Source organism: Coregonus clupeaformis, chromosome 30 (genome assembly GCF_020615455.1).
Source record: "Coregonus clupeaformis isolate EN_2021a chromosome 30, ASM2061545v1, whole genome shotgun sequence".
Classification (NCBI taxonomy): Eukaryota; Metazoa; Chordata; class Actinopteri; order Salmoniformes; family Salmonidae; genus Coregonus; species Coregonus clupeaformis.
The window spans coordinates 28765523-28791443 of NC_059221.1; the positions used below are offsets into that span (position 1 = coordinate 28765523).

A 25921-nucleotide genomic window follows, 5' to 3' on the forward strand; every position below is an offset into this window, starting at 1 on the left:
TCACTCTGACAGAGCTCCAGAGTTCCTCTGTGGAGATGGGAGAACCTTCCAGAAGGACAACCATCTCTGCAGCACTCCACCAATCAGGCCTTTATAGTAGAGTGGCCAGACGGAAGCCACTCCTCAGTAAAAGGCACATGACAGCCTGCTTGGAGTTTCCCAAAAGGCACTTAAAGGACTCTCTGATGAAACCAAGATTGAACTCTTTGGCCTGAATGCCAAGCGTCACATCTGGAGGAAACCTGGCACCATCCCTACAGTTGAAGCATGGTGGTGGCAGAATCATGCTGTGGGGATATTTTTCAGTGGCAGGGACTGGGAGACGCCACCATTCTCATCGACGGGGCTGTAGCGGAACAGGTTGAGAGCTTCAAGTTCCTTGGTGTCCACATCACCAACAAACTATCATGGTCCAAACACACCAAGACAGTCGTGAAGAGGGCACTTAACAGCTTTTACCCCAAAGCCATAAGACTCCTGAACAGCTAATCATGGCTACCCTGACTATTTGCATTGCCCCCCACACCCCACCCCAACCCCCTCTTTTACGCTGCTGCTACTGTTTATTATTTATACATAGTCACTTTAACTGTACCCACATGTACATATTACCTCAATTACCTCGACTAACCGGTGCCCCCGCACATTGACTCTGTACCGATATCCTCTGTATATAGCCTCCCTACTGTTATTTTAATTATGCTATTTTTTATTTCTCTATTTATTCCTCTACACATTTTTTTTATTTTCTTAAAAACGGCATTGTTGGTTAAGGGCTTGTAAGCATTTCACTTTAAGGTCTACACCTGTTGTATTCGGCGCATGTTGCAAATACAATTTTATTTTATTTTATTTGACTAGTCAGGATCGAGGGAAAGATGAATGGAGCAAAGTAAAGAGAGATCCTTGATGAAAACCTGCTCCAGAGCGCGCAGGACCTCAGACTGGGGTAAAGGTTCACCGTCCAACAGGATAACGACCCTAAGCACACAGCCAAGACAACGCAGGAGTGGCTTCGGGCCAAGTCTCTGAATGTCCTTGAGTGGCCCAGCCAGAGCCCGGACTTGAACCCGATCGAACATCTTTGGAGACACCTGAAAATAGCTGTGCAACGACGCTCCCCATCCAACCTAACAGAGCTTAAGAGGATCTGCAGAGAAGAATGGGACAAACTCCCAAAATACAGGTGTGCCATGCTTGTAGCGTCATACCCAAGAAGACTTGAGGCTGTAATCGCTCCCACAGGTGCTTCAACAAAGTACTGAGTAAAGGGTCTGAATACTTATGTAAATGTCATATTTTATTTTTTTTTATTTTTTTTTTTTTTTACCAAAAATTCTAAAAACCTGTTTTTGCTTTGACATCATGGGGTATTGTGTGTAGATTAATGAGGTAAAAAAATGATTTAATACATTTTAGAATAAGGCTGTAAGGTAACAAAATGTCAAAAAGTAAAGGGGTCTGAATACTTTCCGAATGCACTGTACATGCAGGTTAGCGTTCTTCGTCATGAATCTTGTTCTGGAGGCAGCTCTGCAGACTGATCACTAGCTAGCAAAGCCACAAAGCCCTAAAATCTGATTGTAAACCTAAACCTAACTCTAACCTTAACCATGCTGCTGAACATAATGCCTAACCCTAACCTTAAATTAAGACCAAAAGGCTAATTTAGGTTTTCATTAATTTTTTCAATATAGCCAATTTTGACTTTACAGCTGGCCCATCTAGGACAAGACTCATCCCAATAAACGTCAACCTGCGATCTACAGGTGGTTCTGGGTTGGTTGGAATGTTTGTCTTGAAAAAGGCCTACTGCCTGAGACCTGAGGTGGGTTCAACAAGGCTTTCGTTTGCAGAGAACATGTTTCTTAGTAACAATTTCAGTTGAACGATTTGAATAGACATCCCATTATGTTACGGAGAAGCCGCAAATAGCTAATTTCTGCTGTTTTACTGTGGCTTTTTAGCAACAATATTCAAACTGCAAATAACTTTGCTATTCTTACTATATTTAATAGAAAGTCTACATGGCCACTTGTATTTGTAGCAGCAGTTTAGACCCAAAACAGACACTTAGGTTCATCGCACACTACCTTCTTAGACTGTTAGCTAACGTTAGTGAATGTTCGCTGCTAACACAAAACAATTGAAATGTGTTAGCTTACATTAGCTAACATTTGTATACTATTTCCCTAGTGGAAGCACATCTGCATACTTGTGTTAGCTCCCTGAGCAAATGCCTAAGCTTTAGCTCAGCAGGCTAACATTGTCTTGTGGTATGCAGGAGACCCAGGTTCAAACCCTGTTTGGTCACACTAGTGTGTGTTATGCAATCTGTAATGTAAATATGATGTGTACTAGTTCTGTGTGCCTCTGCTGTCCTGGATACATTAATTATAACGACACTGATTTGGCGATACAAGTGGGTGTTTACGCGGTAACACTAGCAGCTATGCATATCTTTAAGTCTGTGAGAAGAAGGATGTTCTTGTTGGCACCTAAATTATAGAGACATATCGGAGCAGATTTGAGTCGGTTTAAACGGATTGTGATGAGAATGAAACATATACAGTGGGGAGAACAAGTATTTGATACACTGCCGATTTTGCAGGTTTTCCTACTTACAAAGCATGTAGAGGTCTGTAATTTTTATCATAGGTACACTTCAACTGTGAGAGATGGAATCTAAAATAAAAATCCAGAAAATCATATTGTATGATTTTTAAGTAATTAATTTGCATTTTATTGCATGACATAAGTATTTGATCACCTACCAACCAGTAAGAATTCCGGCTCTCACAGACCTGTTAGTTTTTCTTTAAGAAGCCCTCCTGTTGTCCACTCATTACCTGTATTAACTGCACCTGTTTGAACTCGTTACCTGTATAAAAGACACCTGTCCACACACTCAATCAAACAGACTCCAACCTCTCCACAATGGCCAAGACCAGAGAGCTGTGTAAGGACATCAGGGATAAAATTGTAGACCTGCACAAGGCTGGGATGGGCTTCAGGACAATAGGCAAGCAGCTTGGTGAGAAGGCAACAACTGTTGGCGCAATTATTAGAAAATGGAAGAAGTTCAAGATGACGGTCAATCACCCTCGGTCTGGGGCTCCATGCAAGATCTCACCTCGTGGGGCATCAATGATCATGAGGAAGGTGAGGGATCAGCCCAGAACTACACGGCAGGACCTGGTCAATGACCTGAAGAGAGCTGGGACCACGGTCTCAAAGACAACCATTAGTAACACACTACGCCGTCATGGATTAAAATCCTGCAGCGCACGCAAGGTCCCCCTGCTCAAGCCAGCGCATGTCCAGGCCCGTCTGAAGTTTGCCAATGACCATCTGGATGATCCAGAGGAGGAATGGGAGAAGGTCATGTGGTCTGATGAGACAAAAATAGAGCTTTTGGTCTAAACTCCACTCGCCGTGTTTGGAGGAAGAAGAAGGATGAGTACAACCCCAAGAACACCATCCCAGCCGTGAAGCATGGAGGTGGAAACATCATTCTTTGGGGATGCTTTTCTGCAAAGGGGACAGGACGACTGCACCGTATTGAGGGGAGGATGGATGGGGCCATGTATCGTGAGATATTGGCCAACAACCTCCTTCCCTCAGTAAGAGCATTGAAGATGGGTCGTGGCTGGGTCTTCCAGCATGACAACGACCCGAAACACACAGCCAGGGCAACTAAGGAGTGGCTCCGTAAGAAGCATCTCAAGGTCCTGGAGTGGCCTAGCCAGTCTCCAGACCTGAACCCAATAGAAAATCTTTGGATGGAGCTGAAAGTCCGCATTGCCCAGAGACAGCCCCGAAACCTGAAGGATCTGGAGAAGGTCTGTATGGAGGAGTGGGCCAAAATCCCTGCTGCAGTGTGTGCAAACCTGGTCAAGACCTACAGGAAACGTATGATCTCTGTAATTGCAAACAAAGCTTTCTGTACCAAATATTAAGTTCTGCTTTTCTGATGTATCAAATACTTATGTCATGCAATAAAATGCAAATTAATTACTTAAAAATCATACAATGTGATTTCCTGGATTTTTGTTTTAGATTCCGTCTCTCACAGTTGAAGTGTACCTATGATAAAAATTACAGACCTCTACATGCTTTGTAAGTAGGAAAACCTGCAAAATCGGCAGTGTATCAAATACTTGTTCTCCCCACTGTATCTAACAGGTAAACTCAGGGACCCCGAGATTAAACTCATACTATACTATTTTCGAACCATTTATTTGAAGAAAAAAACACATTGGATGGACGCCAAATGTATGCATCCTTGTGAGTGTGTGTGAGGAAATCAAAAAACAACAATGTTTTCAAAGGAAAAATGATTACCGTTCCTATTTTGCGAGAAGTTACTCAACACAAAGTTATTCAACACGATTAGTACCCCAGTTCCTGCATCCTCAGCTTTACAATGATCTTCTTTAAAGTAACTGCCCAGTGTTTCCAGATTTCTAAGAATATGACCTATAATTACTGACAATATGAGTGAAATAGTTTTCCATCCAACATTTTTTATTTAAATATGTTAAAAAGCAGCTTTTCTGTGTTGGAATGGTGTGGGCATACGCCTACAACAGAATGGTGTGGGCGTATACCAGTCATTAAACATATTTATGTAAGTAGGCCGCTGATTGGCCAGCTCATCCTCCTCTAGAATGCTGATTCGCTAGCTCATCCTCCTCAAGGAGATGACATCCTGTTCTATGAGGAAATAGCAAGCATTTTTTTAACTGTTTGAGGTACAAGTTTGAGGTGGGTTTTGGCCACAATTACGAGTATAGGACTACTCAACAACATTATTTGGATATGAGTTAACAGAATATGACCTTTTAAAAGTAAGATTTTGACTGGGCAGTTACTTTAAAAGTCTCAAAAACATGTTAACAAAACCAGTGAGAACTGGGTCGTATTCTATAGTCAGTATACTCAACATGAAAAGACATCAAATTACCTAGGTCATGGACTTTGCATAAAATGTTGCATTGGGTACACTGTCAAACTTGGAATGGAATGCATTTGTAGTGTGTCCAGGTACAGTGGGGAAAAAAGTATTTAGTCAGCCACCAATTGTGCAAGTTCTCCCACTTAAAAAGATGAGAGAGGCCTGTAATTTTCACCATAGGTACACGTCAACTATGACAGACAAATTGAGATTTTTTTTTCCAGAAAATCACATTGTAGGATTTTTAATGAATTTATTTGCAAATTATGGTGGAAAATAAGTATTTGGTCACCTACAAACAAGCAAGATTTCTGGCTCTCACAGACCTGTAACTTCTTCTTTAAGAGGCTCCTCTGCCCTCCACTCGTTACCTGTATTAATGGCACCTGTTTGAACTTGTTATCAGTATAAAAGACACCTGTCCACAACCTCAAACAGTCACACTCCAAACTCCACTATGGCCAAGACCAAAGAGCTGTCAAAGGACACCAGAAACAAAATTGTAGACCTGCACCAGGCTGGGAAGACTGAATATGCAATAGGTAAGCAGCTTGGTTTGAAGAAATCAACTGTGGGAGCAATTATTAGGAAATGGAAGACATACAAGACCACTGATAATCTCCCTCAATCTGGGGCTCCACGCAAGATCTCACCCCGTGGGGTCAAAATGATCACAAGAACGGTGAGCAAAAATCCCAGAACCACACAGGGGGGGACCTAGTGAATGACCTGCAGAGAGCTGGGACCAAAGTAACAAAGCCTACCATCAGTAACACACTACGCCGCCAGGGACTCAAATCCTGCAGTGGCAGACGTGTCCCCCTGCTTAAGCCAGTACATGTCCAGGCCCGTCTGAAGTTTGCTAGAGTGCATTTGGATGATCCAGAAGAGGATTGGGAGAATGTCATATGGTCAGATGAAACCAAAATAGAACTGTTTGGTAAAAACTCAACTCGTTGTGTTTGGAGGACAAAGAATGCTGAGTTGCATCCAAAGAACACCATACCTACTGTGAAGCATGGGGGTGGAAACATCATGCTTTGGGGCTGTTTTTCTGCAAAGGGACCAGGACGACTGATCCGTGTAAAGGAAAGAATGAATGGGGCCATGTATCGTGAGATTTTGAGTGAAAACCTCCTTCCATCAGCAAGGGCATTGAAGATGAAACGTGGCTGGGTCTTTCAGCATGACAATGATCCCAAACACACCGCCCGGGCAACGAAGGAGTGGCTTCGTAAGAAGCATTTCAAGGTCCTGGAGTGGCCTAGCCAATCTCCAGATCTCAACCCCATAGAAAATCTTTGGAGGGGTTGAAAGTCCGTGTTGCCCAGCGACAGCCCCAAAACATCACTGCTCTAGAGGAGATCTGCATGGAGGAATGGGCCAAAATACCAGCAACAGTGTGTGAAAACCTTGTGAAGACTTACAGAAAACGTTTGACCTGTGTCATTGCCAACAAAGGGTATATAACAAAGTATTGAGAAACTTTTGTTATTGACCAAATACTTATTTTCCACCATAATTTGCAAATAAATTCATAAAAAATCCTACAATGTGATTTTCTGGATTTTTTTTCTCATTTTGTCTGTCATAGTTGACGTGTAACTATGATGGAAATTACAGGCCTCTCTCATCTTTTTAAGTGGGAGAACTTGCACAATTGGTGGCTGACTAAATACTTTTTTTCCCCACTGTAGTGTTAAATATAAAATCACAGCTTGTAAAGAACTGGATACCTTGAGAAAATTGGATCAGACATTGTACATTGATGTGAGTGCGGAGTCAAAGAGTGTGTTTCTTTTGATTTGAAAGATGAAAAACCTTGTGTAGTCCCAAAGACAAAGAGCATGCCGGAGTTCAGCAAAAAGTGTACTCTCAAGGTCGTGTGTGTGCGTGTGTGTGCGTGTGTGCCGCTGTGTCTGCAGGTATGTGTCTGTACATAGCTTTGTGTTAGAAAGGTGAGTGAGCATTCGAATTGAAATCACTGTGTCTGTCTGTGTACCCATGGAAATGATACATGAGTGTGTGTGCGCACACTTATATGTGACTGTGTCAGAGACCTATAAAGTGCCCATATTCATGTGTTTATGTATCAGTGTGTCTATGTGTGTATGTATCCGTTTGTCTTCATGTGTCTGCGTGTGAGTAGCACTGTGTGTATCCCCATGCGTGTTTGTGTCTGTGTGCGCGTGGGAGAGGGTACGGGGGTGGAATCTTACGACATGTGACAGCTGGTGGGCCGATGCCAATGGGGACGGATAGAGCTGAGAGGAAAACGGCTGTTGCCATGGTGACACGGCAGTGGAGTGGCTCATGGTCGGGTAGCGTGAAGTAGCTGCCAGCTGAGACATAGAGAGCTAGGAGAAACAACAGGAATTCACATTAACTATTTATACTTTATTAAAACAATATGACAACACATATCACTGCTGCAAAATAAAGCAAGATTAGAGCCCTACGTCGCTTTGGTGGTCAAAAGTAGTGCACTATGTGGGGAGAATGGTGTCATTTATGAGAGGTGCTCTAATTCTCTATGGCTAGCATAACAGCATTGCCATAGATAGGCTTCTATAGCTGTAGCATATTATAACAAGATGGGTGTGATTTTCGGGAATGTGTGTGTCAAATCATATCCACCTGTCATTTCAGTTTCCAATGAGACTGAAACTTAACTTGACCAGACATCAAACAAACAAGTTCTAATAAAGGGACAATATTAAAATAACATTGATAACAAACAGGGCCAGTACAAAGACGTTCATTTCAGTAGAACAGTGACATGAGCCACAACCATCTCAGTGAGCAGCTGACTGCTCTGTTGTTGTCTTCTCTCCCATTATGTGTCAGGGCAAACAGGCTGGGTGGAGAATGTTGGCAGTACGGATCAAACTCAAGCCCAACGCCACCACTAATTGCCTTCTTCTCTGCCTGTTCCCCGGCTCCTGTGTGTGTGTGTTTTCTCACACACAGAGGCGCCTCGCTCGTGTCTGGTGTGTTTCACACCCACAGTGGCAGGCTGTGGTGACTTGCGACGTGGGATTGTGTGTGTGTGTGTGTGTGTGTGTGTTATATGTGTATATGAATGTGTGTGTCGCCGTTGTGGAGTCGACCTCTCAGCTGGCGGTTGTCATCATATGTCTCTTAGTAAGTGAGAAAAAGAGAGGAGGTGGGAGACCGAGGGAAACAGAGATAGAGCGGGAGAACGCATTTGAAGATTGATTGAGGGGGAGAATAAAATATAAATTTGTAACAAAGAGTGAGATGGAAATTGGAGAACAGAGTTAGGGAAAGAGAGAGGTCGAGAAATGGAGAGATACAGAAATAGAAGAAAGAGACAAAGATGGAGAGAGAGAGAGAGACAGAGACAGCGAGACAGAATAGCGAGAGAGAGAAAGAAGAGAGAAAGAGCATCACCCCGGCAACACCGTTGACTGCCAACACAGGTAACAACAATAACATAACCCAAGACCGGCCTAGGATGGAAGCGGGCATCCCAGGCAATACACACACGCACGCACACACAAAGTGCTCTCTGTATTAGATATAAATATAGAGTCTTAGCATTCTGCTCAAAGTGAACAAAAAGTGTCAGGGATCAATAATTTATGCAGAAAAACAAAGTTGTCAGATCCTACAATGCTTGCAGATATAGTGGTGAATACATCTTGTTTACAGTCCTATTTCTGTGCCGGGTGGCATTGATTAAATGGTGTTCGACAGTAATGCAGGGTAGGAGTCTGAGGTTGATTCCCAAATTGCACCATATTCCCTATTTAGTGCATTACTTTTGAACAGAGCCCTACCGGCCCTATTCAAAAGTAGTGCACTGAATAGGAAATAGGGTGCCATTTGAGACGCAGACAGAGAGATCTGCTGATGAAGAGGATTATTTCTATAGACATAAATTGGAACTGTGGATTAGGGAGAGTTCTACCAAAATCATGAGTTATACTGTAGTTTTTGTTTATTTATTCCCCGCTTTGTTGAATACTCGACTTTGATCTGACATGTATACATGTAGCCTCGCTTCTGTTGTTCTGATGGCTCAGTTGGTTGATGCCTGGTGCTTGTGGGGGCTGCAGTTAGCCTAAGGTTAGAGAAATGGGCCAGCAATCAGAGGCTCACCAGTCCAAATACCAGCTCCGGGTTGTAAGCAAATACAAACATTTCTGTTCTTTCCTGCAAGATAATAGGCTATTTTATTTGTTCTTTAAAAAACTATGTATTGCATTTCTGTATGTCCGTGTGTACTTTTGACAATAAGAACTTGGGAGCTGCAGGTACAAGGCTACTAGTATATGTTTCAGGGGATGGAACCAAAATTATTTTCCAATCGTTTCGTTCTGTTCCACTGTTCCGACCAGCAAAATAAAGTTCTGAACCGGTTCGAACCAAAACAAAGTACAGGTTTATATCGTTCATTTCTGGTCCTTTTTAAACCGCTGAAATCATTCATTTAACACAACATTAAATTACTTCACCATTCATGCTGTGCAGATAGAGCAGCTTTCTATGGAGCGGGGAAGCTATAGCTCAGTGAGTTGTTTACATGCGTGATGGAAAGACAAGTATAGTGCGCGAGATGCGACTGAAATTTTGTGGGTAGGGAGAGAGCGAGAGACGCTTGAAGCGCTGGGCATCTTTTGATGACATGCATTATCTTAATTAGGCCCACAGAATTATACTTACGGAGGAGCAGCTTCAATACACCCGCTATAACATCTGCTAAACACGTGTATGTGACAAATAAAATTTGATTTGATTTGATTTATGGAGGAACTTTGAATGTCTTTGAACTTCAGAGTTGACTAAATGTTAGCTAGCTAACAAGCTTGTGCGTGCAGAGCAGCACCAGAATTTGTGTAGTTAATAAATCCAATGTGAACTATTGTATCCCTAACTAGCATTGAAAAAGTTACAAAACTCTCTCCCCATCTTCTGAATCATGCTTGTAACATCGGTAGGCTACAGATGGGTCATTCCACCTTAAAAAGCACATAAAAAGAGGATTTCGACACCCACCATCGCAGACTGTTCTGAAATAGTTTATTTGTTATAAACAGATGACATTAGCATATTTTGTTGAAATATAATTTGATCTCTGAGAAATTAAGCTAATTGATTGCATCCAAATTGGCCATTTTAATTTAAAAGATTAATATAATATTCAATAAATATAGTACCTAAAATCACATTTGGACCAAATGTTTTTCAAACAATGGGTTAGACATGAGGAATCCAAAGGAATGGTCAAAAGCCACCCACGGTCCCTTCACACCCCAACAATGAGTATATAGTATCAGTTCTCTGTGTCTGACGAGTAATATGGAGCTGCGGCCGGGAGTACTGTTTTATCATCCTATTTAATGTATTCCCAGTGAATTTGGTGGGGTTTTTTCTTCCCAGTTCAGATACATTTGTCATTAAAGTTGCTAGGTATATGTTCCATCCTACATCCTGATATTACCAGGGTCTGACTACTAGATGGCGCTGTTTCTGATATTAGGTTAAAAAAAAGTTACGAATCCGCCGCCCCCCAATGTTAAAGGGATAGCTCACCCAAATTACAAAATGCCATTGGTTTCCTTACCCTGTAAGCAGTCTATTGACAAGTTATGACAGCAACCCATGCTTTGGTTTTGTTGGCCAATACTTCAAATACTACCTTTTTAGCATTTGTGGCAGAAATCCAATGCAATTCAATGGTACCTACAGTGGGGAGAACAAGTATTTGATACACTGCCGATTTTGCAGCTTTTCCTACTTACAAAGCATGTAGAGGTCTGTAATTTTTATCATAGGTACACTTCAACTGTGAGAGACGGAATCTAAAACAAAAATCCAGAAAATCACATTGTATGATTTTTAAGTAATTAATTTGCATTTTATTGCATGACATAAGTATTTGATCACCTACCAACCAGTAAGAATTCCGACTCTCACAGACCTGTTAGTTTTTCTTTAAGAAGCCCTCCTGTTCTCCACTCATTACCTGTATTAACTGCACCTGTTTGAACTCGTTACCTGTATAAAAGACACCTGTCCACACACTCAATCAAACAGACTCCAACCTCTCCACAATGGTCAAGACCAGAGAGCTGTGTAAGGACATCAGGGATAAAATTGTAGACCTGCACAAGGCTGGGATGGGCTACAGGACAATAGGCAAGCAGCTTGGTGAGAAGGCAACAACTGTTGGCACAATTATTAGAAAATGGAAGAAGTTCAAGATGACGGTCAATCACCCTCGGTCTGGGGCTCCATGCAAGATCTCACCTCATGGGGCATCAATGATCATGAGGAAGGTGAGGGATCAGCCCAGAACTACACGGCAGGACCTGGTCAATGACCTGAAGAGAGCTGGGACAACAGTCTCAAAGAAAACCATTAGTAACACACTACGCCGTCATGGATTAAAATCCTGCAGCGCACGCAAGGTCCCCCTGCTCAAGCCAGCACATGTCCAGGCCTGTCTGAAGTTTGCCAATGACCATCTGGATGATCCAGAGGAGGAATGGGAGAAAGTCATGTGGTCTGATGAGACAAAAATAGAGCTTTTTGGTATAAACTCCACTCGCCGTGTTTGGGGGAAGAAGAAGGATGAGTACAACCCCAAGAACACCATCCCAACCGTGAAGCATGGAGGTGGAAACATCATTCTTTGGGGATGCTTTTCTGCAAAGGGGACAGGACGACTGCACCGTTTTGAGGGGAGGATGGATGGGGCCATGTATCGCGAGATCTTGGCCAACAACCTCCTTCCCTCAGTAAGAGCATTGAAGATGGGTCGTGGCTGGGTCTTCCAGCATGACAACGACCCGAAACACACAGCCAGGGCAACTAAGGAGTGGCTCCGTAAGAAGCATCTCAAGGTCCTGGAGTGGCCTAGCCAGTCTCCAGACCTGAACCCAATAGAAAATATTTGGAGGGAGCTGAAAGTCCATATTGCCCAGCGACAGCCCCGAAACCTGAAGGATCTGGAGAAGGTCTGTATGGAGAAGTGGGCCAAAATCCCTGCTGTAGTGTGTGCAAACCTGGTCAAGACCTACAGGAAACGTATGATCTCTGTAATTGCAAACAAAGGTTTCTGTACCAAATATTAAGTTCTGCTTTTCTGATGTATCAAATACTTATGTCATGCAATAAAATGCAAATTAATTACTTAAAAATCATAAAATGTGATTTTAGATTCTGTATCTCACAGTTGAAGTGTACATATGATAAAAATTACAGACCTCTACATGCTTTGTAAGTAGGAAAACCTGCAAAATCGGCAGTGTATCAAATACTTGTTCTCCCACTGTATATCATTTTCACGCTTCATGTTCAAATCATCCTAAAGTATCCGAAAATTGATTGTGTAACTCAATGATGTTACTTATAGATGTTTTGGATATGAAGCATGGAAATGATAATATAGGTACCATTGGCTTGTATTGGATTTGTGCCACAAATGCAAAATATTTAGTATTTGAAACATTGGCCAGGTAAACAAAACCAAAGCATGGGTTGATGTCATAAATTGTCAATAGACTGCTTAAACCAATATGTAATTTTGTAATTTGGGTGAACTATTGGGTGAAATATCAGGAAACCACCATCTAGTGGTCGGAACCTGGTAATATCAGGATGTTGGATGGGACATAAGCGTAACAGCTTCAATGACAAATTTATATGAACAGGGGGGAAAAAACATCACCAAGATCACTGGGAATACATTACATAGGATGAAGAAACAATACTCCGAGCCGCAGCTCCATACTACTTGTCAGACAGAGAACTGATACTATACACTCGTTGTTGGGTTGGGATTGCCGTGGGGTGTGGGGGGTCCGTTTCTAACTACAGAAAATAACGCTATTAAGTGGTTCCCATGCTTTTAAAAGAATATTCCTTGAAACATTCAGTTATTTTCCGGTTTTTGGTTCTGTTCCCTTACCGGTTCCAACCCCTGATATGTTTAGCTGCAAACTTTATCACATGAGGCAGGAGAGCAGACCCAGGCCCTCATTATTGCCCATAGATCCAGCACTGAGACAGAGCTAATCACTCTCTTCTCCTCTACTGTGTGTGTGTGTGTGTGTGTGTGTGTGTGTGTGTGTATGTGTGTGTCTGGCTTTATCTCTGTGAGATAGCTGCATCCATCAGAGGGCCCATTCCCTCACTGACAGCCCCACTCAGCCTGAGACATCACTCACACCCCACAGCTCAGCCTGCCCCAGACACACACACACATGCAGTCACGCTCACACACCCGCGCAAACTCAGACACACTAATGTACATACATTTACAAACATGCAGAAACGCACACAGCAAACATGTACTCACATTCACATGTGCAGAAACGCACACACAAGCACATATGTACAAGCACACACACACACACACACACACACGTTTAACTGAAAAACATGCATCTATGCACCTAACACACACTCTCTCCATTAAAAACCCTCCCCACATGCATTAAGTGGATGAAGCTCTCTGCTCCATAGTAGCACATCATATGCTTCAGGATATTTTGATAGACCTGATCCCTATCACTAATGTACCAAACAACCCTACTTAACCAGCCCGTTAGAACAGCGATGACACAATGATACCCTCTGACCAACTAAACACATAGTCCTATATTAGTTTACTAGTGAAGGCTCGTATTCATGAAGAGTTTCCCTTTAAGATCACAATGAATATGATTACATGGACAGGTGGGACCTGGTCCTAGATCAGCACTTAATAAGTGCTCGGGGGCCATTCTGACCGTATGGAGACCTATGCTTCAAAACAGAGTGGAGCTGACCATGGCTTCAGGTAACGTTCTATCGATGACTCATCATCCATGACTGATCATGTCTGACCATGTTAGCGGTAACTGATCTGTGTGACAGTCTTACCCCTGGGCCTTGTGGTGATCCTGGAGGAGATGCTTGAGAGGCACGCCGACTTCGACCTAAAGAGAACAAGAAAAACAGTTTAAAAACACACCTCTTATTTACTGTTACTTTCACTTCCATAGAAATGTAAATCCTAAAGTGACATAGAACCTCTGACCATAGCATTTTGACTGGTAAACTTATGGGTACACTCAATATGGAATTCTAGGTCTACTTCTCACATCTCTATTCTCATTCAGCCCGCATTGCCTTCCTTCCGCCATGACTTCTGTTCACTCCGCTAAATACAAACACTTCTTAATTATTCCTACGATCCAAAGTTAATAAAATGTAGTCATTTCCTCCCTGCGGTCCGATAATAGAACATAACCAGGGTTGCATCCCAAATGGCACTCTATTCCCTACATAATGCACTACTTTTGACCAGAGCCATGTGTGCCCTGTAGTGCACTATATATGGAATAGGGTGCCATTTGGGACATATCCCAGGTGGTGGTGGAAAAGGGATGTAGTTAGCTGTAAAATGCACCTTTTACTTGCATCGTCATCTCCTTGACTGAATTTGCCATCCAATGACATCCCTATAAGATGCACACACAGTAACGGAAAAGTGACCTATACATAGAACTACAATGATTTATCTCTACGGAGATCTACAGGTAACTGCCAAAATAAAGGAATCACTTGAGTAAATGAGGGTATATTAAAAGCAGGTGCTGCCACACAGGTGTGGTTGCTGAGTTAATTAAGTAATTAACATTCCATCATGCTTAGGGTCATGTAAAGAAACAATACCAGTTGCCCATTATTTTGGCTACCATGGCTAGAAGAGGTCTCAGTGACATAGGGGGTTTAAAGGGTGTGTGTGTGTGTGTGTGTGTGTCTCAGTCACCAGATCTCATTCCAATTGACCACTTATGGGAGATTCTGGAGTGGCGCATGAGACAGCGTTTTTCCACCACCATCAACAAAACACCAAATTATGGAATTTCTCGTGGAAGAATGGTGTCTCATCCCTCCAATAGAGTTCCAGACACTTATAGCATCTATGCCAAGGTGCATTGAAGCTGTTTTATTTTATTAAGACACTTTATGTTGGTGTTTCCTTTGTTTTGGCAGTTACCTACTATACGGTGTAAGGTGAAGTTGGCACTAGTCGCTAGTCATGGGTCAGTTTAGCATTTTCCTAACCAATGGCTGAGGTTGGAATTGGGGAAGGGGAAGCTGATCCTAGATCTGTACCTAGAGTGAGGGAAAAAAGTATTTGATCCCCTGCTGATTTTGTACGTTTGCCCTCTGACAAAGACATGATCAGTCTATAATTTTAATGGTAGGTTTATTTGAACAGTGAGAGACAGAATAACAACAACAAAAAATCCAGAAAAACGCATGTCAAAAAATGTTAGAAATTGATTTGCATTTTAATGAGGGAAATAAGTATTTGACCCCTCTGCAAAACATGACTTAGTACTTGGTGGCAAAACCCTTGTTCGCAATCACAGAGGTCAGACGTTTCTTGTAGTTGGCCACCAGGTAACTGCACACATCTCAGGAGGGATTTTGTCCCACTCCTCTTTGCAGATCTTCTTCAAGTCATTAAGGTTTCGAGGCTGACGTTTGACAACTCGAACCTTCAGCTCCCTCCACAGATTTTCTATGGGATTAAGGTCTGGAGACTGGCTAGGTCACTCCAGGACCTTAATGTGCTTCTTCTTGAGCCAATCCTTTGTTGCCTTGGCCGTGTGTTTTGGGTCATTCTCATGCTGGAATACCCATCTACGACCCATTTTCAATGCCCTTGCTGAGGGAAGGAGGTTCTCACCCAAGATTTGACGGTACATGGCCTCGTACATCATCCCTTTGATGCGGTGATGTTGTCCTGTCCCCTTAGCAGAAAAACACCCCCAAAGCATAATGTTTCCACCTCCATGTTTGACGGTGGGGATGGTGTTCTTGGGGTCATAGGCAGCATTCCTCCTCCTCCAAACACGGCGAGTTGAGTTGATGCCAAAGAGCTCCATTATGGTCTCATCTGACCACAAAACTTTCATCCAGTTCTTCTCTGAATCATTCAGATGTTCATTGGCAAACTTCAGACGGCCCTGTATATGTGCTTTCTTGAGCAGGGGGACCTTGCGGGCGCTGCAGGATTTCAGTCCTTCACGGCGTAGTGTGTTACCAATTGTTTTCTTGGTGACTATGGTCCCAGCTGCCTTGAGATCATTAACAAGATCCTCCCATGTAGTTCTGGGCTGATTCCTCACTGTTCTCATGATCATTGCAACTCCACGAGGTGAGATCTTGCATGGAGCCCCAGGCTGAGGGAGATTGACAGTTATTTTGTGTTTCTTCCATTTGCAAATAATCGCACCAACTGTTGTCACCTTCTCACCAAGCTGCTTGGTGATGGTCTTGTAGCCCATTCCAGCCTTGTGTAGGTCTACAATCTTGTCCCTGACATCCTTGGAGAGCTCTTTGGTCTTGGCCGTGGTGGAGAGTTTGGAATCTGATTGATTGATTGCTTCTGTGGACAGGTGTCTTTTATACAGGTAACAAACTGAGATTAGGAGCACTCCCTTTAAGAGTGTGCTCCTAATCTCAGCTCGTTACCTGTATAAAAGACACTTGGGAGCCAGAAATCTTTCTGATTGAGAGGGGGTCAAATACTTATTTCCCTCATTAAAATGCAAATCAATTTATAACATTTTTGACATGCGTTTTTCTGGATTTTTTTGTTGTTATTCTGTCTCTCACTGTTCAAATTAACCTGCCATTAAAATTATAGACTGATCATTTCTTTGTCAGTGGGAAAACGTACAAAATCAGCAGGGGATCAAATACTTTTTTTCCCTCGCTGTATAATGTCACCCCGGAGCTACAGGTAACTGCCAAAATAATGGAAACATCAACATAAAGTGTCTTAATAGGACGTTTGGCCACCACGAGCCGCCAGAACAGCTTCAATGCTCATCAAACCATTCTATGACCACTCTTGCCCTGTGGATGGAGGCATTGTCATCCACTCCCATCAGGATAGAAATGATTCACCATAGGTTGTAGGTAATCACTCAAAATGGCTGTGTATTTATTGGCATTTACCTTGCCCTCTAAAGGGTTAAGTGGACCTAAACCATGCCTGGAAAATGCACCCCACACCATAACAGAGCCGCCAGAACCCTCATTTACTCAAGTGTTTCCATTATTTTAGCAGTTACATGTTTCTCTACATTCAACTTCTATGAACCACTAGAATTGTCCTATTGTAGACTAAAGTGTAAGCACACAGTGGAACATCACTCAGACAATCTGTGACCGTGTTGTCTTTTAGACACAGTCACAGTCTGATTCAAATGTCTGATGCAACGCTGGATGAACTGCACTGGTAGCCATAGTGATGGCAAAATGAAACGCTACCTATCTCTCGCTTTCTTTCTCTGTATCTCTCTCGTCCTACCTCTGTCCGTTTTTCTCTATCTCTTTCTATAACTCTCTCACAGCTCAGTTTTTCTCTCTCACCCACTCTCTCACTCACCCCCCCTCTCTGTGACTCTCTCTCTCATTCTTTCTCTGCTGGCTCAGACTGGCCTTTTGGAAATGGCTGCAGCAGCCTGGGGTGCAGTAGCCTTGCTGTAGCATCCATCTGCTCAGATTACAGTAAGTGAGGACAGGAGGACACAGTAGTGCTGGATGATGAACTAGTACCATGACACTACCATGGCACCAACCTGCTCTATGGCATCCATTTTGTTTGGAGTGTTTTTAAGTGGCACTACAGACTCTATTTTTCAAATCATTAAGTGGACTTATCAGTGATAAACAGAGATGTTGACAGCTGAGAAATCAGGGAATTGTGAATAATGCAAATATGGGCCATTGGAATTCATTAATAATAATCTAAGAGGACACAGCTAGATGTTTTTTCCACTTTTTTCCCGGCTTTGCTTATCATTAGCCAAGTTGTAGGCGATGGCGGTCAAGCAAACAGTGCGGGTTCTGTAGCTACATCCCTGATTAATGGGAATGCATGGACTGTGTGAGAGTGCATAAGTCATACATGCACTCTGTTTAATGCCCATCATACATTTCTCATGGATACATCTGAAACAGTATGAATCGATAAGAGTCTTACTTTCCCATTTACAAATGACTGGCTGAAGGGGTAGGAATGCAATGTGGAATGTTTGATCCTCCTTTGATCCTCCTTGCTTGTCGGATGCAGCCACGGGGCGACAAAGACATGAATTACACATCTCGGCTTGTAAATGAGCTGTTGGATTCTAGAGAAACATACACACGAAAACACATACATACAAACACACACACGGATGCACACACACACCTACACGTGGCCAAGAATGCACAAAACAAACACACATTCACACATACACACACGAGCGCACGCACACACAAACCCCTCTGTCTAATCAGAAAACAGTCAGCACTGTTCAAACCACCAAATCAAAAGAATGACAGAGATTGATGATATTGTACTTCCTTAAGAGCAGCTAACACAAAATCGTTTAGGTGACTTGTTCAGAGAAGGCTTTTCGAGGACACTTCAACCGCTGATTAAACTGTCATTAAACAGACTTTGCAAAGAAGCAGCACCCCCAACTGAACCTCAATCAACTCCATTCTCTGTGTAGGAAGATAAGCTGGCTAGCGACAACATTAGGATGGAAATCATTGGCTATGTAGAGTCCACTCAGAGTCATGATATACCCTCTGTCAACGACAATTGAGTGAGTGTCTGTGTACCAAATGTTTACCAGGCTTTTATAATCAATTCCGTGACAGACATACGACTGGAGTTCCAATAAGTGACACTTCTAAGTTATTCTTCTTTTCTTTCTTTTTATGTTCAAATAAAATGAAATGAAATAAATAAATCACTATCTTTCTGAAGCTCAGTATGGGAGATAAATAATGCAATTCATCTAACCTTTATTTTACCAGGAATTCTCTCTAGGTTTCATCCTCTTTTCTGGGAAAGACCTGAAATAATATAACTAATAGAATAAGAGATCTAATAACAGTGCCTTCAATATTAGGTTGCAACTGTATAACCTGTACCCTAATACAATAGTGTCATATCATGCGCCTATGCTTTTACGAGTGCCATACATAGACAGTAACATATCGGTACTTTCATGAATGATAGCAAAATATGTCTCCGGTTCTACTGCATACATAGCCTACCAAAAAGGCTAAAGTCTGATGAGTTTGGGTCGCAACTCAACCCTTTTCCGGAGCAGAAGCTAGCGTGAGATACCGATGTCAGGCTTGTTCAAAATCAAGGGGCCATATCGGGCCCTGGCCAAAGTCTCTTCCGGATATTCTACTTCTTTGTCGGAGCATTCTAATCCTGTAGAGAGCAGGTGGTGCCATTGAGATAACACTGCGGTGGTGGGGAGTCCCATTATGCATGTTGCTTCTGATGGATGGTAGTCAGAACTTTGAAGCCCTTCTCCAGGGGCGGCTAACTGTGTTGTGTGTGTGTGTGTGTTTGTTGTGTGTGTGTTGTGTGTGTGTGTTGTTTGTGCACCTGAAAAGTATGCAAGTTGGTCTGCGAGCAGCTTTTCTGGCATGCCATGCTTTCCCTGTTACGATAAACCGTTTTGGTGAGGAAACAAACACAGGCAGTCACATGTTTGAAGTGATTTCAAAGTCCAATTCGAACTAGAAAAAAAAAAAAAAAAAGAAATGAAAGAAAACTAAAGCCATTATGAGAAATAAAAGGACATTGTTCCTGAGGCTACTGATACATGTCAGCTATGTGATTAAGACAACATAGAAAAGCAGAAAAAGCTGGATTTTGGCTAGTGGATACATCAGTTCGAATTAGAATTTTATTAAGGATAATGTCCAGAAAATCACAGAATTCCTGATTAATCAGGAAGGGTCCCATCCATGACTGATACAGATGGAGATATCCCCCCATGATGATATGTACCTGGTGAGGGTGAGGGAGGTTTCCTCTGCTGTGCTGCCATCTCCTCCTTTCCTGTCCAGCTCCTCCTCAGAGACACGGCTGGGCTAGACGAGGCCTTCTGCACTGAGCTGGAAGACAGACGGAACCTGACCATGTCCCTCTCATCGACCACCTCCGAGAGAGGACCAGAGAGACAGACAGAAAGCGAGAGAGGCAGAGCGAGACAGAAAGGGAGATAGAAAGAGGAAAAGAGAAGTCAGTGTGAGACTGTCAAATGAGCAGCTGATCCATCATCTCATCTAATGAATTGGTTAATATCACACATTATGAGAAATATGTGTTACCTGGGCAGGACTTTGGGTGTTGGAGGAAGAGGTATAAGACATGACTCCGTAGGGGTTGGGCGTAGCGCCGCCCTTCAGACTAAGCTTCACTTCTTCGGCCCTCAGGGCACCCCACTCCTGGAAGGGGCACCACACCCCCCAGCGCAGGCACTGCATGAAGGCTGTCCGGGAGATCGTGGAGGTCGAGGAGAACTGTGGAACCCAAAAACACCCAGAGTCAGTAGAACCTTTAGAGGTAAAGAAAGACTTAAAGCCTTATCTGTAGTGTGAGGCACAACATGATGCCAAACAGGAAGAAGTGGAGAGAGCTCCTTGTGGCCTTATGTTCTGAAGGAGATTAAGAGGATTCATAAAGTAAGTAAGCAAGCATTATTAGTATGTATGTTATAACTGCTTCTACACAATAATTAAAAGTAGAAAAATAACCGTTTGTGAATCCTAGCCATCTTTATTTGTGGGAGTTTATGCCACTTACAGTACAGGAGAGCAGTTACAACCATTCCTGTTAGTATTAAAAAAGAGATTACTGTTTTTAGTCGATCAGGAGCAGTGGAAATTGTTTCGATGTCTGAATACCGTCAGAGGTCCCTATTAGTAATCGGTCTTATCGACAGTCGAAAAAAGTTCAATTTGCTCCAATAGCTTTCACCCCAAACACTGTATCGCAGGTGAAAGAGACGAAAATTAAACAGCTGAGGAAAATCAATAGTGGTACAGCAATTCCAATTTGAGGGCATTGTCATTTCGCTTCGGGCAAGACTGGAGTCCAAGGTTATTATAGTTTTGTGATTTTCTATTAGTTTTTTTTTTTTCTATTAGTTTTTTTTTTCTAGTTTAGTTTCAGTTAGTTCAGACTTGATTTACTAGTTTTTATTTAGTTTGAGATTTATAAATTACTATATTATTTAGTTTTAGTGTTAGGGAAAGAAAGTAGCAGGCTAGGAGCCATTAATGTGTTGTAGGCCTATAGTTTGTGTGTTTTTGGGGATGTCACTTTTTCCCACTGGGGAGCCGTAATACATAAGGTGATGGGTCAGGTCATAGGTTTGGTTATGTTTAAATTATAAATAAATCTTAATGTGACTTGGATTTAAAAAGGATAATCGTTGGTGTCCGATTCAGAATCAGACATTTCTGCCGCGCCGTTCAAAGCTATGGCCAGCTCTGGTTGTTGTTGGTCACGGGTATTCTCTTGCCTGTTCTGTAATAGCTTGATAGCCTTGACTATGTTAGCCCAGTTGTCAGTTACGACGAGTAAGATCTTCTCCTCTTGTATGTCCCATGCGTCCAATGTGCAGTTAATTACCTCTCCAGTGTGGATGCTAAATCCGATGGAGATTGACCAACACACATGCTGTGAGGGGTGATAGAAGCTGGCTGATATGCCTATAAACGAAGCAGTCCGTCCTTTCTTGCTCCATCAGTCTACACACAGGGTTATTTTCATGCCTCTTTCAGAATCTCCTTAACTTTCTGGGTTGCTGTATCCATTTGCAAAGCAATCAACCCGTTTACTCTAGAAGCGCCAGGAGTATTACATTTGGGATCAAGTGTTTGGTTGAATTTTCCGAAGGCTGGCTAATCGCACAGTCTCGTGGACTTGCCAGACTGGATGAATAAATTAACCAGTGCTTCTTCTATTTTTTAAAAACTCATTTGAATTAGGTTGACATGTTTCTGCTCTTTTCATGCAAACGGCTAAAGTTGGTTGTCCTAACGTTACAGTTGACGTGCAGCTACTAATAGCTGGTGGCTGTCTCGCCTTGTCTTTATCCTGAATTTGTTTGTATTTCTTTGTGGGCGCTGTTCAGATTAACTTTGAGGTTGGTTGGCTTTTCCCAGTTCCACACATGCTGCTGATACTACAATAAATTTGCTTTTGCCCTTTCCAGCAATGTACTCAAAACAATCCCATACAGGGAGAAAGAGGAGGAAGGGAAGCGCTACTAAGGTACACAATAGTAAATGGTGGTAGACAGACATACAGGGCTTTACTTTTTGCTGCCGCCATTGTTCACACCTATGGTTCACGCTCACGCACACCCTCTGATTTCTTCCCTGTTAGAGCTATCACTAGCTCTACTGATAGCTAGTGATAGCTCTACTGTTAGCTAGTTATAGTGATGAACAAGCTAGCCTATTTGAAACATCGCCATCTACTGGCAGCATTTATCCGCCAGATTCAGAAGCTTGAAAACTTCATAAAAAAAGAAGATTGAAAACACCATTTAATTTTGAAGTTTTTAAGGGAAAACCTAAAACTAAACAATTTATGGTTTTTATTTTATTTTAGTTCGTTTTGCAGTCAAAGATAATACTTTCAGTATAGTTCTCGTTTTTTCAAATGTTTTTCTTAATAATTTTATTGTTTTCCAATTTTAGTTTTTATTTTAGTTTCAGTTTTCCTTTACTATAATAACCTTGCTGGAGTCCCAGAGGAATGGTACTAAAGCACATCCAGTCTATAGGCCATAGTACTATTTGGGCAACGTGGTCATTATCAGGGGTTTTGTAACTGGGAGTCGATAGAAACTAGACAAACAAAGAGGTGTAATGGGTTCGCACTCAAAAATATGTCGCATAAAGCTTACTTCATTATTCTATGTTTGACATTTTTTACTGCATCGGGGATAGCGTACACAGACGTTTCGGATTTACAGTCTTCTTCAGTGTGTAGGTACAATTAGATTTCAATCTCCTGGGATTTCGCTTGTTTATCTTGTTAACCACCTGAATTGAATTCCCCATAGGCGTTGGCCAGCAAGCCATTGCGGAGTTAGTGCCTACAACAAGACGCTGTTACTATTGCTCTCTATTGGAACTCCTCAGAAGAAGCAGGCCTTTCATACGAATGAATGGAATTCTACAGTGTTTCAAGTACAAAAATGTACTTTTTTTGTTGGAGTGGGGACAGTAACATTAGAACTTTCAAAAAACTATACTTAAAGGAAAATGTTTATATATCTTCTTTTTTTTTTTAAGTATGTTTAGCTCACATAATATAATTAAAAAGGATGCAATATGGTGTCTGTAATATAACTAATGTGGCAAAAACAAATGTAGACATTAATAAATGCATTTCTAAGGTTCCAATTATTTTTTTACAATGTTGGGGGAATGCCAAGATGGAGGCGCAATGGCTTTTAATGGGACCCATGAGTTGACTCAAGTTTGCCAAAAAGCATCTGGAAGCACCTGGATGATCATCAAGACTCTTGGAAGAATGTTCTATATACAGATTATTCAAAAGTATAACTTTTTGGTCCTATTATGCCTGGCGAAAACCAAACACTGCATTCCACAGTAAGAACCTCATACCAACAGTCAAGCATGGTGGTGGTAGTGTGATGGTTTGGGGATGCTTTGCTGCCTCAGGACCTGGACGACTTGCCTTAATAGAAGGAACCATTAATTCTGCTCTGTATCAGAGAATTCTACAGAAGAATGTCAGGCCATCCGTTTGTGAGCTGAAGTGCAGCTGGGTCATGCAGCAAGACAATGACACAAAACACACAATCAAGTCTACATGAAAATGGCTAAAAAGCAACACATTTTACATTTTGGAATAGACTAGTCAAATTCCAGACCTAATCCCAATTGAGATGTTGTGGCAGGACTTGAAACGAGCAGTTAATGCTTGAAAACCCACAAATGTCGCTGAGTTAAAGCAGTTCTGCATGCAAGGGTGGGCCAAAATTCCTCCACAGCGATATACGAGACTGATCAACAACTACAGGAAGCATTTGGTTGCAGTCATTGCAGCTATTGAGTGTAAGGGGGCAAATACCTTTTCACACAGGGGAATTGGGTGTTGGAAAACTTTTAATATAAAATCAATAAAATAAGTGTCCACGTTTTTGGTTATTTGTAAACTCAGGTTCCCTTTATCTAATATTAGGTTTTGGTTGAAGATCTGATAACATTCAGTATCAAAAATATGCAAAAATTGAGAAAATCATAAAAGGGGGCAAATACTTTTTTCCCTTTTTCCACATTTTATAAGGTTACAGCCTTATTCTAAAATGGATTAAATAAATACAAATCCTTATCAATCTACACACAATACCTCATAATGACAAAGCAAAAACAGGCTTTTAGAAATTTTGCAAATGTATTTAAAATAAAAAAACAGATTCCTTACTTATATAGGTATTCAGACCCTTTGATATGAGACTCGAAATTGAGCTCAGGTGCATCCTGTTTCTATTGATCATCCTTGAGATGTTTCTACAACTTGATTGGAGTCCGCCTGTGGTAACTACAATTGATTGGACATGATTTGGAAAGGCATACACCTGTCTACATAAGGTCCCACTGTTGACAGTGCATGTCAGAGCAAAAAACAAGCCATAAAGTAGAAGGAATTGTCCGTAGAGCTCCGAGACAGGATTGTGTCGAGGCACAGATCTGGGGAAGGGTACCAAACCATTTCTGCAGCATTGAAGGTCCCCAAGAACACAGTAGCCTCCAACATTCTTAAATGGAAGAAGTTTGGAACCACCAAGACTCTTCCTAGAGCTGGCTATCCAGCCAAACTGATCAATCGGTGGAGAAGGGCCTTGGTCAGGGAGGTGATTGTCACTGACAGAGCTCCAGAGTTCCTCTGTGGAGATGGGAGAACCTTCCAGAAGGACAACCATCTCTGCAGCACTCTACCAATCAGGCCTTTATGGAAGAGTGGACAGACGGAAGCCACTCCTCAGTAAAAGACACATGACCGCCCATTTGGAGTTTGCCAAAAGGCTTGGCCTGAATGCCAAGCGTCACGTCTGGAGGAAACCTGGCACCATCCCTACGGTGAAGCATGGTGGTGGCAGCATCATGCTGTGAGTATGTTTTTCAGCGGCAGGGACTGGGAGACTAGTCAGGATCGAGGAAAATATGAAAGTACAGAGAGATCCTTGATGAAAACCTGCCCCAGAGCACTCAGGACCTCAGACTGGGGCGAAGGTTCACCTTCCAACAGGACGACCCTAAGCACACAGCCAAGACAATGCAGGAGTGGCTTCGGGACAAATCTCTGAATGTCCTTGAGTGGCCCAGCCAGAGCCCGGACTTGAACCCGATCGAACATCTCTAGAGAGACCTGAAAATAGCTGTGCAGTGACGCTCCCCATCCAACCTGACAGAGCTTGAGAGGATCTGCAGAGAAGAATGGGAGAAACTACCCAAGAAGACTCGAGGCTGTAATCGTTGCCAAAGGTGCTTCAACAAAGTACTGATTAAAGGGTCTGAATACTTATGTAAATGTGATATTTCAGTTATTTTTAATACATTTGCAAAAATGTCTAAAAACCTGTTTTTGCTTTGTCATTATGGGGTATTGTCTGTAAATTGATGAGGGAAAAAAACAATTTAATCCATTTTAGAATAAGGCTGTAATGCAACAAAATGTTGAAAAAGTGAACGGTTCTGAATACTTTCCGAATGCACTGTATTCCACCCGCAAGTGCAGACATTAACTGCTACTTCTATGAATTGAAACTCTAAAATGGGGTTCGAAAAATAGATAGCCGTATATATTCCAAGGAGGCACTGCCTATTTTTCCATTTCACGAGGTCGAATTAATAAGATGCTTCATAAGAAACATTAAATCAAGCGAGTCCATTTTGAAAGTGATGATTATGTAAAAATTATTTAACTAGGGAGAGATAATATTATTGTGTGGTGGAAGTAGCCAGAAGAAATATGAGGCAATTTATCTAATGTGTCTGTTTTCCATACTCTCTCCCTGAGAGACAGACATTGTCATGTCTAGCACATTGTCTAACCCTTCGTTCTGTAATGTTTAA

The 25921-nt window shown here is 42.1% G+C and overlaps 1 protein-coding gene across 2 annotated transcripts in view; it reads right to left on the reverse strand.

The window, feature by feature from the left end:
- LOC121545583 (nephrocystin-4) overlaps positions 1-25921 on the reverse strand; it is a 181482-nt gene that overhangs the window by 77120 nt on the left and 78441 nt on the right. For both annotated transcript variants that reach the window (XM_041856236.2, XM_041856235.2), the window contains exons 9-12: positions 20129-20320; positions 19806-19956; positions 13853-13908; positions 7177-7314 (exon numbers count right to left, since the gene is read on the reverse strand). In XM_041856236.2, the coding sequence (XP_041712170.2) occupies positions 7177-7314; positions 13853-13908; positions 19806-19956; positions 20129-20320 (537 nt within the window). The remainder of the gene's footprint in view (positions 1-7176; positions 7315-13852; positions 13909-19805; positions 19957-20128; positions 20321-25921) is intronic.